Here is a 19,380-nt window from a genome sequence, read left to right as displayed (position 1 = left end):
ACCTCTAAATTGAGAGGTCGACACCCACGGCTGGGGCAATACACCTTTGATGCCAGCCCTGGTCCAAAACATCTGGAGGGCAGCATATAGTGTATGCTCTTATATACATAAGAACATAGGTATTGTCTACCCTGACTGCTAGTGGCTCCATAGGGTCTCCAGCAGAAGCCTCTCCTGTGACCTGCTAGTCTATTTCATCCATTTACCTGGAGATTCTGGGGACGGGACCTGAGGCTCTCTGCATGCAAAGTATGTCATCTACCACTGAGTGATGTAAACGTGCTGGTGCAGGAAATTGGGGATGGAGGAGGAATACAACTTTTGAGGGGAAGGAGGTGACGAGTGGAGTAGGATTGAGGATTGTGCCAGATCGCCCATCTGCTCCAAACTATCAAAATGGCGCAAAGGGTTCAAGGTGCATGAAAATAACTGCGGCCCCTCCCTTGCTTGGATCAGTGTCACCTTGTGGATTGGCTCTAGCTGTCTGGCTTCCTAAAACTGGGCTCTGGACAGTGGTGTCGTGGAGCAAGGGGTCACAAGGTGGAAACACTGGGACTGTTTGATTAGCAGGGATGATGATGCCACCTGCCAGCCCCCTCAGACTTTTCTGTTTCCTCTGAGCTCAGCTGCAATCCTTAAAGTAGCTGGTGGGAAAATGCCATCAACAGTACTTTGTTGCTAGCAATCCCTGCTGTAATGCAAATTATTTTGGGGTGGCTTGGTCTTGAATGGCCAATTAAGGCCCAATGGCTTTATAGAAGACCTGCTCCTGGTGGAGATGAAAATTGTTAGAAGTGGTTTGTCCATATGGATCAACACAGCTGCCTGCGTATTTGGACTCTCCTTGGGGAGATACCTATCGGGAATGTCACGATGAGTGTCTGCACTTCAACATTTAGCACTACACCACTGGACATGGAAGGGAAAAGTCTTAAATTCAAATGCTGTGGCTTAAGTGGTTGATGGATTGGAGTCAAAGGCCACAATCCAGAGAACAACATGCAATCAGGTATATGCAAGCAGCGGAGTTCTCCCGCTCTTCCCTCCATGTTGCATGGCTAACCACCTTTGAACTTACCAGAGTTTCAAAAGTAGTTTGTGGTATGGCCTGCTGCTGTCCCAAGGGGGAGGGGGAGTTTTAAACGCACTGCTGGGTGCGCGCAAATCCTTGAGTGTGCCTGAAGTAGCTCCCTCTTTCAGACCAGTCCAGACTGCAATGAAATCATATCCCCAGTGAGCAAAATCATAACAGATAGGCAAAATGTTCCCTCCAGAATACTTTTTTTTAAACCACATTCCATTATCAGACACGACACATTTCAAATGCTCGTTAATTTACAGAAATTGCATTTTATAGAAAATATGATACAATGAAATATAAAATGCGCAAGGAGCATTTTCAAAGTCTATAGACAAAGGAGCTTGCATTCTAATACGGTCTTTTAACAACATCCATTTGAAATACATTTCTCAGTGCTCATTCCCCTCCCCCTCTCAACGTCTAAATGAGAATCAATTTGTAGATTGACAAAAAAAGGCGAAAAAGAAAAAGATCAACCCCCTTCCCTGGTGGATCATCGAAAACCATTTCCCTAAAACTGTGCACATTCTTGGATTTAAAGGAAATAATATCTAAACACGCCTACACTTTTTCCTCTTAAACCTGCTGCAGAATAGTTTTCTTTTAAAAAATCATAGATAATCCAAGATTTCATAGCACAGTTAAGTGGCTTGTAATCCATTAAATGTGGTTTTTACATTACACACCCATGCAATCTAAATAATTGTACAAACATTAGACATAAACCTCACTAGTCCAAATCATTAAAGGGGGAAAACACTTTTTTTTTTGAGAGAGAAAACAATACAGAATCTAGATGAGTTTTAAAAATACTGACCCTACATACAAACTAGGTAGTATGCTACCCTTGATAATAGTGAGGTTTCATTAGGATGCAGCAAATAAGTCTGGCTTAATTGTCACCATTTAAGCACATGAATCACAAGGTACCCATTTATAACCCTGGCTGTCTTATCCTATCCAATAGGCACTGATTACAGAGAGAAGTGCCTACCCATTAGGATGTGCGTGGATTGGTTTACATATAGTTGCTTCATTTTGGCTAATGATATTCAAGAGATGCCAATTCTGTAGGCCCAAGATGGCCAGCAGATGGTCAGTAGGCCCCCAGAGTTTTATCTTTTTCTCTTCTGGCACCTGGTGGCTCTGCAAAGTTTTTATCACGATCTGTGTGTGTGCGTATGTGCGTGCGTGCGTGTGTGATTGCCCACATTTTTACACAGAAGGAAAAAAAAAGTTTGCTCAAGTTGTAAGAAACAGAGATCAGCCACATTTCAATGTTTCATCTCTCTTTGGGTTTCACAAGAAATGTTCCAATCATGCTCAAATGCCAGGGCACCCTAACTACGAAACTTTTACTTCTACATGGTGTCAGCTTTAATACAGAGTGTGACCACATGTGGGGTGGGCAGTTGTGTGTGGGAAAATGCACTTCTGGATCCCAGATAGTCTGGAAAGGAGAAACCCTCCCCAAGCCCAATACAGAAGAAACAAGTGTTCTTTCCTGTAGAGAGACATGCACCCATATTAACGACAACTCTCCTTGGGGACGTAATTAGCATGGGTCACCCAGCACTAAGATAAATGGTTCCCAAAATGTGAGGTGGGTTGTTCTAAGGAGGTGCAGATTGTTGCCAGAGGAAAAGCAGTCTCTTCCACTCATCCCAGTTGATGCCATATGAATTATGCAGTTGCCAATGAGTCAGATCGTAGGGTTTTGTCTATTGTGACTGGTAGCAGTTCTCCCAAGTTGTCATGCAGATGTCTTCTCTTGAGAACCTTTTAGCTGGAGATGCCAGGGATTGAACCCATGACCTTTGTCACACAAAACAGGTGAACTACCACTGAGCTATGGGTCCTCACTGTCTATATTAGATAAAGAGAAGGCATAGTAGCCCACCACCAGTACTTTCAAATCACTGCAGAACAAAAGGCTGTGTGCCATATCTTTGACTGACAGCTCTGGGGATCAAGGAGGCAATCTCTCTCTCTTTCTCTCTCTGTGTGTTTTCTTGGGTATTCTTATCTGATACATTTACACTTCCTTCTTTTTATTTTCCCAGTTACTTCCCTGGCTGAAGACCAAGAAGGTCAAGGGCTTCATCTTAATTTTGTCTTAGGCCCACTTTGCCAGTTAGTTTTTGATGTGGTATAGTTACTTCAAGGTGACTTCCTCCATTGTTTTTGTATCATGAACCATCGTTTTCTGAACATTCCTCTACACCTGGCATGATCCGGTGTTGTCCATGTTCTAGAGAAAGCTAGTTTTCAGTGGGCTTCAAGAGAACATGATAAACACTAGAATACACCAGAGCTCATCACATGAGAAAAGTCTGTTGAATGTAGCTATACCACATAAAAAAATTAATGGGAGAATTGGACCAGGATTGGGATCACTGTTCAAGCAACTGAAGAGGTTGTTTGGGATGGCCATATTTTGGTGAGTGCCAATAGTAGTGTGAAATTCAAGAGGTGTTACAAATCCTTGCAAAGGATCCTGGGGCACACCACTTGGGTCATGTGCAGTATAACTGATCAGGGCAGCATCATTTCTTGACTTGCACCTCACTTTGGGAGGCATGAACAATGCAAACCTCCAGGACCCTCAACAGTATCTTTCTTCTGACAATCAAGTAACATACGAAGTAAGTGGTCAGGTGAATCCAGCCATTAGATTACTCATTATGCTCTATCAGTCAGCATGTGCTTTTCAATTAAGTTCATTGGTTTCCTTGCTAATATCACTGAATCGTAGAAAATTCTGCTCGAACAAGTGTATCAGCTGCTTCAAAGCAATAGACTGTATATGCAACCATTCCAGGTTGAAGACCTAACTAGTCTCACTTAACAAATCTGCAGAGAATGAACGATTCAATCCCAGTCAGATTGTATCTTTTGCTGGGTCAATTCTTGTTGGTGAAATAACACGCAGACTATTTCAAGGTCCAAAAGAACCTGTCAATATGGCACTAAAACTGGTCTATAGCAGTTGCCCCTTTACTAGTGTTGTAACTCTTTAAAATAGAGATGGGCAAATTCTTGATAGGTCACTTATTGACCTTCACCCACCCACCAAAGGGCTTAGAGCTTGATTTTGCTTGTGGTTAGCCTCACCCACTTTCTATGGTATGATAAGATGGGGTGAAGCTTCTAGTCAAATTAACATAGGCTACAAAACAGGTGCTCTGGGCTGTGCACAGTGTAAGTCAGGACCATGAAACAGAGGTCAGGACCCACACAATAGGGTTCAGAGAGCGACATGTGGCCTGCAGAATTTATACTACCTGCCACAGCTTTAAGAGCTCTGATGGCAAAGATTGCACAGCTACCCTGAAATCATTTCTTCCGTTGCTCACAGCTCTGTAGTCCTAATATTCAATCAGAATTCCACATTAGAATTGTCATGATGAACACCTGATAGAAACACATGACCTAACCATGGCAGACAGGACTCAGCAGGCAGAGGGAACTTTAAAAAAAGGAAGAGAGAAAGGAGAGAAAGGAAAGAAAGGAAAAAAAGACAACTCTCACACACAAGCAGCCTTTGGTCTTGTCATCATTTACTGTAGGGCTTATGTAAGGTCTTTTGTGTTGTACTCACCAAAGGCTTACCAATGCTATAGAACTATGCAGCTACATCACATGTGACCAGGCCACAAGAGAAAACCCAGGTCAATACTTTGCATCGGATAAACAATGAATAATATATACAACAGGTTTACTCAGTTCACCATTTGCTTAGGCCAAAAGGTAGCAGTTTAGAGTTTTGTTGTTGTTGATGTACACTAAGCATCTTGTTTCTTTGTTGTGTGTCACCCCCCCCCGCACAAACAACTCTCCCACTTTTTAGAAAAAAGGCCCAAAGGAGAAACCATTCCATAGTTCCTGTTTTTGTTAATTCCTTTCCAGCTAGAACTGGCTTAGGGTCATAGAGTGTGGTGTCCAAGACGGTGGAAACGTAAATTTGTGTTTGTTTCTTTTGAACACTCCTGAGATTGAGGGAATCTGATACACGTACCAAAAGGCACTTTCAAATATATATATCTATATATATATTTTAAAAACAGTGCTTCTGTTCTAAGAAATTCAAGTTAAGACAGAGTGCCTTTCACTCCCTTTAGTCACAAAGTGGATAGAACAAGCGATATCCCTGCTGACACACTGGGAAAAAATAAAAAAATAAAAAACACACACAACCGCAGTAGAGACGAGTGTTCATGCTAGACAGCTCGATGTTCTTAAAAAAAAAAAGAAGAAGAAGAAGAAGAAGAAGAAGAAGAAGAAGGAAGGAAGGAAGGAAGGAAGGAAGGAAGGAAAATAACAGAAAAAGAAACTTTCTAAATCACCACTAAAAGGAATACAGTCAGCAGAGGATATTAATTAAAAAAGCTGCCACTTCTGTACAGTTCTTGCTTCTTCTTCTTCTTTCTCCTTTTTCACTCCTTCCTTCGTTCTTCTTCATTGTTGGGTTTCTTTTCCTCTCATTCATCACCTTCTTCTAATGCTATAGCTTTCCTCATTTTGCAAAACGATGAAGTGAGGTCAGTTTAGTCATCATCGCCGCCCCCATACATGTCCGCCAGTTTCTTGAACCTTGGCCCCCAGTCGTTAAGATAGTCATAATCTTGGTCTCCGGAGCTCGAGGAGTTAAGCGAGCTGACGGAGCCTGCTGTTGAGCCGCTGCCCTCATAGTCAAAGACAAGAAGGGAGTCGTAGGGTGGGGCGGTTGGGTCATTGTCTGCTGCTCTCAAGCCCTGAAATGTTAAAGAAGAAGAAACAGGTTATCTCATAATGGAGGCATAGCTGCCCAAGCGCTCCCTACACTTGGCTCTGGACTATAGTGCTCAAGACAGAGGGCACATCTCTGCACCAGGCAGTGTTGGCTCCTGGTCGTAGAGGTCCCTTGGGCAAGATACCCTCCATGGGCCCCCTCTCTCGGTGAGTCTACCTTCACACTGCCACTGTCACTGGCTGCTATTGCTCCTCCTCTTCCTCCTCTTTCTCATCATTGCTACCACCTGCTTGCTTGGCAGGCACAGAGCCAATGAGCAAGCAGGCTACTGCGCCTCCTTCTCACCACCACCGTTGTCTGGGCCATAACAAGAGGAGGGTGAACTAGCAGGTTGCGGTGGTGAAGAGGAAGAAGTCTAGGGGGCACTTGTCAGTGGGCCCCTGTGACGTGTGGATCCTTGGCAGGTGCCCAACCATGCCTACCCTTGATGCTGGCCCTGACACCGGTGGTGGGAAGCTTGGCGCTAGGGATGTGTGGACTGTGTAAAATCCGCTCCGTCTGTGTTTTGCGGATTGTCAGGTGCCTTTTGTTCCGTCATCTGCCCACAGACAGATGTGAAAATTTATTCTCGTCGTGCGGAAAAATATCCAAATAATGACATTAAGTATTTCCGTAGGTATTTATTTAAGTATTTACATAATTTACCTTAGTACGCAATATTTAGCGTATTGTCCCCCATTCCATTCAACATTCCTCAGCAGAAACTTACATATTTTCCTACGACTTTATATGCGTACATTTCACGAAAGTAAAAAAATCATCTGGAAGTCCACGGACTCTGCGTGGCCTGAGGGGGTCACTCCACGGCAGATTCCGCAGGTTGGATTCTTAGAAATCTGAGCTCCTTTTTGTCCATCTTGAATTTCTCCAGCATCCCTACTTGGGGCTTTCCAGATGTTGTTGGGCTGCAACACCCACCATCCCTCAGCATTGGCTATGCTGGTTAGGGTTGGCAGAACTTGCAGCAACAACATCTGAAAGGCCACAAATTGTCAACACCTGCTGTATGCTACAGTTGTATTTTTAAAAATCAGTTTAACTGACAGGGTTTTTAACTGGCAGGGTTTCCCTTAAGGAATCCTGGGAAATGTAGTTTCTTGAGAACGCTGAGAGGTTCCTAGCTCCTCTTGCAGGGTGCCCAGGGATCACTGGTGAGAGGGAATAATGGGTAAAAGCCAACATAAGTCCTACTTAGAGTAGACCCATTGAAATGAATAGAACATATGTTAGTCATGACTAACTCTGGATTACTGCAATGCATTATACGTGGGGCTGTCTTTGAAAATGGTCCAGAAACGGTTCAAAATAGGGCAGCAAGATTGTTAACAGGGACTGGCCAATGAGATCTTATTACACCAGTATTTTTCCAGCTGAACTGGCTGCCAGTCCATTTCCGGGCCTGATTCAAAGTGCTGGTATTAACATTCAAAGCCCTTAACAGCTTGGGGCCAGGTTATCTGAAGGATCGCCTCCTCCCATATATACCCGCCTGGACCCTAAGATCATCCTCAGCGGCCCTTCTCTGTTAGCCCCTGCCAAAGGAAGTGAGGTGGGTGGCTACTAGGAGGAGGGCCTTTTCTGCTGTGGCACCCCGGCTGTGGAATGAGTTCCCTAGAGAGGTTTGCCTGGCACCTATGGTGTACTCCTTCTAGCGCCAGGTGAAGACCTTTTTATTCTCCCAGTATTTTAGGATTTTAGCTTCCTAGCCTTTTAGCTCTGCTGTTTTAAATCTGTATTTTAGATCTCTGCATTGCTGCTAGGTTTTATTCTGGTTGTGTTGTTATACTGTGGTTTTAAGCTTTCATATTTTATATTGTTTTATGCTGCGCTTTGTGATTTTAATTGTTATGAACCGCCCAGAGAGGTTTGGCTATTGGGCAGTATAGAAATGCAATAAATAAGTGAAAAAAATAACTTAAGTCCTATTCATTTCAATGTGTCTGCTCTAAGTAGGACTTATGCTGGATTTTACCCAATGACTGCTAAACCAGTTTAAGGCTGCACACTATCCTATGCATTCTTATCTGTGAGTAAAGCCCACTAAAGATAGTGGAATGTACTTCCAGTTAAACATACACAAGATCACACTGCATATAATCCAGCTGTAGTTGCATACAATTTGTATTTGGTGCGGTACCACTGAAACTGAAACAGATTTGGTGGGTGGGGGGAATTGTGCATGACCTCATAAATCAGGGGAGGGCAACTTCTGGTCCTCCAGATATTTTGATCTATAATTCCCATCATCCCACTCCATTGGTTTGCTGGCTGGGGTTGGTGGAAGTTGTAGGCCCGAATATCTGGAGGACCACAAGCTCACCCCTGTCATGAAGCATCAAATTGGCAGGCGCTGGTTTTAGCTGCCTGTTTGATGGAGGATGTGTCCATGGGTATGTGGGAGGATGTATGTGAATGTGTGACTTGTGTGTGTGTGTGTGTGTGTGTGTGTATGAGTCCAGGAATTCCCTTTTCTTTGCCCTCTCCCCAAAATAGGGGATAAACCCTGTCATTTAAACCTGTTCACACTAGAGTTGCGTTTAAAATCAATATGTGGGGGAGATTCAAATACTGCCTACTCCCCCAGCCCCCATGTTGATTCTAAGGTCAAAAGGCTGCATCCAATGGTGTTGTTCCACCAGCAGAAGGGAGACCACTGGTGGCGGAATGGATTTCCCCTCCTCCTGCAGCCCCCCAGATCTGCTCAGGAAGGTTGAGGGACCCACTGGAGTGGAGTTGAGGAGTTGAATAGCGGGCTGCAGGGGTGAGGAGAGGATGGGGAAATTCCATTGCTCAAGAGGACGTCCATTTCATGACATTGGCTCCAATCTGAAGTCAGTTTGGACTTCCTCAGTTGCAGACTTAGCACTGGTGTGTGGAGGGTGAGGAAGTTGGTAGGTCCATTCATCAATTCTACATGTGATTGTTGTATGAAGAGGGCAGCAGACAAGCCATCTTTATGATGGGCAACATCCTTCCTGAACAGCATGAGGAATGGGCAGTATGAGAGCACTCATACAAGCACTCCAACTGAGTGGCTTCTGCCACAAATGGTGTTTGTATGTACCACAGAGGGCAGAGAGGAAGAACGTTTACTGATTAAAAACTGCGGGGGGGGGGGGACATCTCAAGAGAAGGGAAGGGATACAATAACAAAATTAAATTGCTCCCACATTTATGTATCAGGCTTATGAAATGGATCACATTTTTGCCTCAGAGGAAATAACACATCGATTGGTTTGCAAACACACTGTCTCTCTTTTCAATAGTAAAAGGATCAAGTATACAAATTAAAGAAAAAAGATTAAATGCACAGCTTTGAGAACTGCATGGGGAATGCAGGCTTTTCTGGCATGGCTCACGTACAGAAGAGGCTTTTATTGCAGCGTAGCCCTAGCTATCCCTATGGAATCTTGGGCGTCTCCTGCTGCTATTGTTGTTGTTGATGATGATTATGATAAACATTTACATAATTAGAAATAGTACTTTTAAGACATGTTCCTAGACCATATGGTGACAGAGAAAAAATGGAAGACATAATTTATAAGAGAAATTGTAAGATAATAAGGTAATTATAAGATAATTTCTGCGAAACCCTCCCTCCATGCAGGTTGAGTGCCCATGCAAGGAGGTCTCCCCAGTGGTTCAGCAGAACCCTATTTCTCCTCTCCCTCCTGATGTCTGTGCAGGTCGCATCACAAACCATGATGGGGAATGGAAGATCTGCATGCAGCTCTCATCTCCCCATCCTTCCCTCCCTATGAGGATCTCTCCACATGTGGGCCAGTGTACTCGCTCCCTCTCTGTGGGACTCCCTGCCTGTTGATATCATGCAGGCACCACCTGCTGAACACATTTTTATTTAAACAAGGGTTCCCTGACTGACCAGCCACAGTTTTATTGGCACAATATGATATTAAACATGTAAATTTATGCATTTTGCCTTTCTTTCTTTCTTTCTTTCTTTCTTTCTTTCTTTCTTTCTTTCTAATTGTTCACCACTTGGGAATGTTGTTTGATACAGAGTAGTGTATATATATATATATATATATATATATATATATATATAGTAAATAAATACATGAATAAGTAACATATAGGGGACTATTGTTACCCTCAGACTGCAAGGTGGTGGATGGGAAGTTACATTTGTGCTTGATGGCCCTATCCCCAAACTCCACTCTCAGTACAAGGGCATTCTAATGCCCGTGCATCTCCTAATGGTCATGGGCCCTGAAAACCTTATCTCTGCTTTGCAAAAATAAAGGGTACAGATAAGATTTACGCATGTTAAACTTACACCTTTCCATGGGGCATAGCAGGGGGGCCATAGCTCAGTGGTAGAGCACCTGCTTCGCATGGAGAAGGTTCCCAGTTCAATCCCTGGCTTCTCCAGGTAGAGCTATGAAAGAATCCTCCTTGAAACCCTGGAGAGCTGCTGCCAGTCAGCGTTGACCCTACTGGGCTAGGTGTACTAATGGTATGACTCAGTATAAGGCAACTTCCTATGTTCTTATGTTCCATTATGTGTGCAGAACCTACATAAGAAGAGCCCTGCTGAATCAGAGCACAGGTCCACCTAGGTCAATATTTTACTTTCCCCCAGTGACCAACCAGATGCCTCAATGGGAAGCCCACTAGAAGGGTAGGAAGGCAACAGCTGCCTCCTCCCTACAATTGCCTCTGAACATGATGAAAGCACTACAAAGCCATCATGATGAGTAGCTGATGACAGATCGACACTTCATGAATTTGTCTAATTCCCATTTAAAGCCATATTATTATTATTATTATTATTATTATTATTATTATTAATTTCATTTCTATACCGCCCAATAGCCGAAGCTCTCTGGGCGGTTCACAAAAATTAAAACCAAACAACACACAATAAAACAATTTAAAATATATAGAACATTAAAACCACAATATAACAATACAACCACAATAAAACCTAGCAGCAGTATTAGCTAGTGGCCATCACCATGTCCTGTGGCAAGGATTTCCATAAATGAATCACATATTGTGTGAAAAAGTACTTTCTTTTCTCTGTTCTGAATAAGCTGGGATCGGATTATATGCACATAGGCCTCTGCACAGACAGAACCTCAAATACATGTAAGGCCAACAGACATCATCTGGATTCTCTCCCTGATGCATCTGTCCATGCATTAAAACATCTGCATGGAGAAAAAGTGGATGAAATTATATCTTCTTCCATAACTCATTGCATGATGATGGAGTCATAGATATCAGCCTTCCTGAGCATCTATTTAAATATTATGAACATACTCCATTAATAAAGGCATCATCTTATAGCTTAGCCCTAACTAGGTCTATCATATCTACGTGCTTGGTGGGTTTTCTTTGGCAGCTACCTTCATAACTGGTTCACCGCTACACAAAGCAACAGATTGCTTTGTTGGATGCCATTTATACCTTACTTAGGTGATTTACATTGCTGTTGTTAAATTTTGATTTTATTGGTTGTTTAGACTGCAAACATTATGGTTGGTTTGCCTTGGGCAATCTGCTGGAAAGGCAGCCTAGAACTGATGTGACTAAATAAGCAAATAAATAAATGGTTTCCACCGCAGGCCTATGATGCGCTTCCACTGCAGAAGCTAAAAAGGTCGGGCTCCATACATTGCCTGGATGGGAGACCACCTGGAAACAATGGCTGGGGTTTAAAGAACAACTTTAGGCACACTCAGAAGCTTGGGCATAACAAGTGTTTTATTGTTTTCAAGGAAGTACCTTGAAAACAATGCCGTGATTACTCGAAGCCAAGATGGATTTGTCAAAAACAAGTCCTGCCAGACAAATCTGATCTCATTTTTTGATCAAGTAACCTCCCTTGTAGACCATGGGAATGCTGTAGGCATCATATACCTCGACTTCAGCAAAGCTTTCGACAAAGTGCCCCATGATATCCTGATGAGCAAACTAGCTCGAAGTGGGCTAGATGAAACAACGATCCGGTGGATCCACAGTTGGCTACAGAATCGGACTCAAAGAGTGCTTATCAATGGGACCTTCTCAAACTGGGGAGAGGTAACGAGTGGGGTACCGCAGGGCTCCGTCCTGGGCCCAGTGCTCGTCAACATGTTTATTAATGACTTGGAGGAGGAGGTGCAGGGAATGCTGATCAGATTTGCAGATGACACCAAATTGGGTGGGATAGCGAATACTTTGGAAGACAGAAACAAAATTCAAAGTGATCTGGATAGACTGGAGCACTGGGCAGAAAACAACAGAATGACATTTAATAGGGATAAATGCCAAGTTCTGCACGTAGGAAAAAGAAACCAAATGCACAGTTACAAGATGGGGGATACGTGGCTCAACAACACTACAAGCAAGTAAGGTCTTGGAATTGTTGTCGATCACAAGCTGAATATAAGCCAACAATGGGATGTGGCTACAAAAAAGGCAAATGCTCTTTTGGGCTGCATTAATAGAAGCATAGCTTCCAAATCCCGGGAAGTACTAGTTCCCCTCTACTCAGCACTGGTTAGGCCTCATCTGGAGTACTGTGTCTAGTTCTGGGCACCACACTTTAAGAAGGATGCAGACAAACTGGAGAGGGTTCAGAGGAGGGCAACAAAGATGATCAGAGGACTGGAAACAAAGCCCTGTGAAGAGAGACTGAAAGAACTGGGCATGTTTAGCCTTGAGAAGAGAAGACTGAGGGGAGATAGGATAGCACTCTTCAAGTACTTGAAAGGCTGTCACAGAGAGGAAGGCCAGGATCTCTTCTTGATCATCCCAGAGTGCAGGACACGGAATAATGGGCTCAAGTTACAGGAAGCCAGATTCCGGCTGAACATAAGGAAAAACTTCCTGACTGTTAGAGCAATACGACAATGGAACCAATGACCTAGGGAGGTGGTGGGCTCTCCCACACTGGAGGCCTTCAAGACGAGGCTGGACAGCCATCTGTCAGGGATGCTCTGACTTGGATTCCTGCACTGAGCAGGGGGTTGGACTCGATGGCCTTGTAGGCCCCTTCCAGCCCTACTATTCTATGATTCTATGTGGGATTTTTTGCACTTTGTCTATTGAATATAGATAATGGAATTGAGGCTCCACACAGGTGCTGGTAAATTAACTGATTTATTAACAGGGTTTTATACAGCTCCCTAGCAGGGCTCTTAATAAAAGCCTGTATCAGGGTAAGCCAAGGGGATAGCGCACAGTTAATTCACTGTCCCTGAATATAATGGACCATTGGAGCAGCAGACCTCCAGACCTCTATGACATACCACAAACTGCTTTTGAAATTTGTCTCAGTTTCAAAACATATTTATCATGCAGCACGGACAGCAAATGTTTGAGCAACAGAAATCTAAAGGTCACTTGGGCGTGGGGAGTTAGCAGGGCTGGCCCAAGCCATTTTTCTTCTGGAGGTGAAGAATAAAACAGTCCCCTCCCCATTCCACATATAGAAGCTTGCCAAAGTGATAGCTGAATCTCACTTCAAAGGTGGCAATGGGACAACATCCTCCACCACGCCTGAGAACAGCAAGGTAGTTTAGGGGTTTTAGGGCAGGCTGTGTACAAACCCCCCAACAGTCCTGTCCTTCAATACCTCACTTCTGACCCCACTGCATCTGCTGCCTGAAGCAGCTGCCTCACTCTGCCTAATGGTAGGGCCAGCCCTGGGAACTAGTATTGCAGTTCTTAGGATCCACACCCATATGTAAGTGTAATTAGAGGAACTCTTTGGAAGAAGGACAGGGTACAGCTGTAATCAATTATAATTAATAACATTGTTAATTTGTCCTTGCTTAGAACCAGCAGACTCTATCTATCTATCTATCTATCTATCTATCTATCTATCTATCTATCTATCATTGGTCTATCTATCGATCTATCACCTATCTAATCTATTTATCTGTCTACCTGATTTGGTAGTCTGTGTACGTCAATTGCATCAGTGTCCCCTGCTGGCTATACAAGCCTGTAGCAGCAATGTAGGGAAGTCTGCAAGAACATACCTCATTAATAAAGTCCCCAATGTCCCCAGGATGGGGGATCACAGGTCTTATAGGATACTGGGGCTCAGCACCAACAGGTCTCTCGTCTACTCGTCTGACTCCATTTGCCTTGTTCAGAACATGATCCATACTCTCTGGCTGCTGAAGTTGGCTTAAATCATAATCCTGTAACAAATGGAGAAGCAGAGAGTGAGGCTCAAGTGACTTTGCATTGAAAATCTCCAAGCAACCCTACACTATCAGGGCAAAGAAATAAGCTGACTGGCTCAAGTTCAACTGGAACTGAAGCAGAACCCTTTCACTATGTGGCATTTACACCTGTGCCTACTTAAACGTACGTGACTCATAAGATATTGATCATTTGGGGGATGTAACTGAGGAGCACTAGAAGGCATACTTGGGATAATCCAGCATCTCAGGGTGGGCCGAGGGTAGGAGTGATGCCCACCTTGAAGGCCACCTTCTGGGCTGTAGACCTGAGTGAATGTCCCAAGATCTGATTTGGAATTGAGTTGGAACAGCCACACTAATTTCCCTGATGGTAATTTTAGGTAAAACAAATCCAGACTCCAAATTAAGCTTGAATGGGCAAGTCAGACAGTGCTAGGCCTAAATGGAGACATTTTAGCCTCTGGCATGAGATGATAACATCATAGTTCCCATGAGGCCCAGATAACCATAGTCAATTATTTTTGTGGCACAGATGGATCCTCTCAGCCACCTCTGGGGTGGCCTCTATTTGTGCCATGAAGGCCAAAACAGTGTTTGAGGTGTGTTGAGCCTTGAGTGGGACTAACCTCAATCTTGTCCCCTTTTTGGACTGGACATGTATTCTCTAGGGTCTGCAGTATTGCACTTTCAGAATCTAGCAAAAATCAATTTTGCAAACTCTTCAAATAGAGTGTAATACGCAGCCTATAGATTTTTGAGAATTGTACCACATCCAGTTCAGGTCTTGCAGCTAATGTTGAAATGTAATGTACAAGTAATGATGGGATGGAATTCTTGGCTGACTAAGTTGCAAGTGCATTAAGGGATCAGCATGTGACTGAACCCCCAATGAAGGTGCTCTCCTCACCTGGTCTTCTTCTCCACCTCCTTCCTCATCATACTTCAAAATGTTATCCCGAACATCATCCTCGGGGTCAATGAGCAGCTGTTTTGTGTGCCGCTCCTTTTCCCTGCGCTTCATCCATACCACAAAAACCAAAACCATGGCTGCAAGAAAAACAACAAAGAAGGCACAGCTGAATGGGGTGATCTATTGTCCCTTGTGGACTCGCAACATCAGCCAAAAGGAGGACATTAAAGATGCTCTTGCCTTTTCACTATAATTGATGGATTATAGTTGTGAGTGCAATGTTGAGTTGGGAGCTGCAAAGCTGAAAACAAATGAGGGAAATAAACACCATCTCTTGCACTATTAATGTTCATTTTTCTCTAAGGGTTCAGGACACTGTAAATAGTTCCAGCACCTGAATCCTGAATACTAGCAATGTACATATTTCAACTAAATCAAAGGGGAACACATTAAATACCTCCCAATTTTCAGTACAGTACAGGATACATTTTGAAATGGGAATACTTACCTCCTTGTTACCAGAAGAGAAGACATGCTAGCCTATACTGGTAGAAAGGCAAAAAACAAACAAACCAACTCATGCATGTTTAAGAGTGCAAACCTATGCATGTTTTGACAGAAAAAAGTCCTACAACTACACTTCTACATGGCTGGCTGGGGAATGCTGCAAGCTGTAGGACTTTTTGCTGTCTAAGCATGCATAGGATTGCACCCTAGGCAATGGTCTATTTTATCAGAGGCAGAAAGTAGACTGACATGGTAGTAGATGAGAGAGGCCCATTGGAAAGTGATAGGGTGGCCATGAGTCCTACTTTACAGATGACAGTCCTCTCTTTCAAGGTGTCCTCTATTTGATAAAGAATGATAAGAAGGGAGAACCTTGAAGTATGCCGTGAAATTGCCTATCGACAGCACCTGGACAGCAGACTGAGCAGTCACATGGGTCACCTGGTCTCAGTCTTTCCCACTGCAGTGAGATATATTGTATTCTATTTACGTTATAGTAATCCCTTGTAAATGCAAATTTATGCAAATTGACACCCTCTTTTGTGTTGATGCATACCCTCTTTTGAGGAGATGTATAGGTGGCCACCCTAAAGACTTACGTGGTCTAGGTCCAAGATACCTTAGGGAGCACCTTCTCCCCTACGTCTCAGTCCGCCACGTTGGGTCCTCTGAGGGCTCTCTGCTGCAGCTGCCTAATGTGAGATTGGCAGCCACATGCAAGAGGACCTTCTCCTTTGCTGCCCCCCAGTTGTGGAACGACCTGCTGGTTGAAATGTGCCCGCTGACCTCTTTGAAGGTCTTTAAGTAGGCATTAAAGACTCTGTTATTCCAGCAGGCCTTCCCTTTTTAGGACTGTTGTTCCTTTTGCCGATCTTTGTATATTGTTTTTAAACTGTGTTGTTTTTAGCTGTATTGTTTTATGGTTGGATTTTAAAAAAATTGCTTTAGTTCAAAGTGGTTTTTAGATATCAATTTAGTATATATTGTCCATATGCTTTTATGTAAATCGTTTTTAAACTTTGTATCCTGTATTTTAATGTTTTCACTTTTGTAAACCACCCAGAGAGCTTCAGCTATGGGCCGGTATATAGATGTTAATAATAATAATAATAATAATAATAATAATAATAATAGTAGAAAATGGGATACTTAAGTTCATGGGGATGCCAAAGACACAAACTAGTAGCTGGAGCCCTAAACAAAAATATGGTGTGTAACCTAAACATTTACTCTTGCATGAAAACTACCCTATGGAATGCCTCCACCAATATGTCCCCTCTCCCCAGCAAGTCTCACAATGCTTTGCTTATACTGGTTGCATCTGCTAGAGTGCGAGACAGAGTTTTTTTAGGGCTCTTGGACAAGGTACCCTCAATGGGCTCCCTCCCCGAATGAGTCAACCTTCTCACTGGCATTTTTAGGGCTCTTGGACAAGGCACCCTCAATGGGCTCCCTCCCCGAATGAGTCGACCTTCTCACTGGCACTTTTAGGGCTCTTGGACAAGGCACCCTCAATGGGCTCCCTCCCCGAATGAGTCGACCTTCTCACTGGCACTTTTAGGGCTCTTGGACAAGGCACCCTCAATGGGCTCCCTCCCCGAATGAGTCGACCTTCTCACTGGCACTTTTAGGGCTCTTGGACAAGGCACCCTCAATGGGCTCCCTCCCCTAATGAGTCGACCTTCTCACTGGCATTTTTAGGGCTCTTGGACAAGGCACCCTCAATGGATTCCCTCGCCGAATGAGTTCACCTTCTCACTGGCATTTTTAGGGCTCTTGGACAAGGCACCCTCAATGGGCTCCCTCGCCGAATGAGTCGACCTTCTCACTGGCATTTTTAGGGCTCTTGGACAAGGCACCCTCAATGGGCTCCCTCCCCGAATGAGTCGACCTTCTCACTGGCATTTTTAGGGCTCTTGGACAAGGCACCCTCAATGGGCTCCCTCCCCGAATGAGTCGACCTTCTCACCGGCATTTTTAGGGCTCTTGGACAAGGCACCCTCAATGGGCTCCCTCCCCGAATGAGTCAACCTTCTCACTGGCATTTTTAGGGCTCTTGGACAAGTCACCCTCAATGGGCTCCCTCCCCGAATGAGTCAACCTTCTCACTGGCATTTTTAGGGCTCTTGGACAAGGCACCCTCAATGGATTCCCTCGCCGAATGAGTCAACCTTCTTACTGGCATTTTTAGGGCTCTTGGACAAGGCACCCTCAATGGGCTCCCTCCCTGAATGAGTCGACCTTCTCACTGGCATTTTTAGGGCTCTTGGACAAGGCACCCTCAATGGGCTCCATCCCTGAATGAGTCGACCTTCTCACTGGCATTTTTAGGGCTCTTGGACAAGGCACCCTCAATGGATTCCCTCGCCGAATGAGTCAACCTTCTTACTGGCATTTTTAGGGCTCTTGGACAAGGCACCCTCAATGGGCTCCCTCCCTGAATGAGTCGACCTTCTCACTGGCATTTTTAGGGCTCTTGGACAAGGCACCCTCAATGGGCTCCATCCCTGAATGAGTCGACCTTCTCACTGGCATTGTCTCCAGCTGCTCTTGCTCTTCCTCCTCTTCCCCATCATTGCTACCACTTGCTTGCTTAACAGGCAGAAAGCCAGGGAACAAGCAGGCAGTGGCATCTACTGCTCCTTCCTCTCACCACCACCATTGTCTGGGCCGGAGCGGGAGGCAGGTGAACAAGCAGATTGCCATGGTGAAGAGGAGAAGCGAGTCCAGGAGGCTCTTGTCAGTGAGCCCTCAGCAGGCGCCCAACCATGCCTACCCCTGGCATCAGCTCAGAGACAGGGACTTGGTCATGGTGGAACTCATACTTTTAGATGTTCTTCCTTAGGAATTCCACCTATCTGCTTTCTTGATTTTGTTAAATAATGAAACATTTTTAGTTAAGAAGGTATTCCCAGGCAACACTGAATCCTGGGATGGTGTTCAAAGTTTTGCTGTTTGACAGATACGGTGGACTTCATTTTAGATTGGGTTTTTTTTAAAATGTATTTTTATGATGGTTTTATGGATTTCATTGTTATTTGTGTATGTTGCTTTGTGGCAGAGAATGTGACATACATTTAAAAAATAAAGAAATAGAAATGCTAAACAGCTGTTGAGGCACTAAGCTGTGACATTAAAACCAAATGATGTTCACTTGATGTTTGTAGTTCAATAACCACTCTTATTAGTCAGCTTGATTAATGAACTGTTATTGATTAAATAAATATATTTTAATTTAATTACTTGTATTACATAGAATCATAGAACTATAGTATAGTAGGGTTGGACGGGGCCTATAAGACCATGGAGTCCAACCCCTTGCTCAATGCAGGAATCCAAGTCAGAGCATCCCTGACAGATGGCTGTCCAGCCTCGTCTTGAAAGCCTCCAGTGTGGGAGAGCCCACCACCTCCCTAGGTCATTGGTTCCATTGTCCTATTGCTCTCACAGTCAGGAGGTTTTCCCTGATGTTCAGCTGGAATCTGGCCTCCTGTCACTTGAGCCCATGATTTCGTGTCCTGCACTCTGGGATGATTGAGAAGAGATCCTGGCCTTCCTCCCTGTGGCAACCTTTCAAGTACTTGAAGAGTGCTATCCTATCTCCCCCAGCCTTCTCTTCTCAAGGCTAAACATACCCAGTTCTTTCAGTCTCTACTCATAGGGCTTTGGTTCCAGTCTCCTGATCATCTCTGTTGCCCTCCTCTGAACCCTCTCCAGCTTGTCTGCATCCTTCTTAAAAGGCAGTGCCCAGAACTGGACACAGTACTCAAGATCTGATACGGTCTTTCCTAAGTGTGTCTGCATGTACTGGAATCCCCATTGGGCTTAAGAAAGCCCTAGATTTCCCTCCACACATCCATGTGGGCCTCCTCATCTGGTCAGCAGTCTCCACCCAGCAATTTGGGTTGAAAAAAGCTTTCAGTTG

General features: G+C 44.2%; 1 protein-coding gene across 1 annotated transcript in view; it reads right to left on the bottom strand.

Annotated features, from left to right (window-relative positions):
• Positions 1 to 1,266: 1,266 nt before the first annotated feature.
• Positions 1,267 to 19,380, bottom strand: part of CDH4 (cadherin 4) — a 1,230,390-nt gene continuing 1,212,276 nt past the window's right edge. The window contains exons 14-16 of the mRNA XM_084854314.1: positions 14,946 to 15,085; positions 13,868 to 14,032; positions 1,267 to 5,835 (exon numbers count right to left, since the gene is read on the bottom strand). Coding sequence (XP_084710440.1) covers positions 5,629 to 5,835; positions 13,868 to 14,032; positions 14,946 to 15,085 — 512 coding nt within the window. The 3' untranslated portion in view covers positions 1,267 to 5,628. The remainder of the gene's footprint in view (positions 5,836 to 13,867; positions 14,033 to 14,945; positions 15,086 to 19,380) is intronic.

Source organism: Heloderma suspectum, chromosome 4 (genome assembly GCF_057233095.1).
Source record: "Heloderma suspectum isolate Gila_16-S chromosome 4, 16-S_ref, whole genome shotgun sequence".
Lineage (NCBI taxonomy): Eukaryota > Metazoa > Chordata > Lepidosauria > Squamata > Helodermatidae > Heloderma > Heloderma suspectum.
This window is presented reverse-complemented; position numbering and strand designations above follow the sequence as displayed.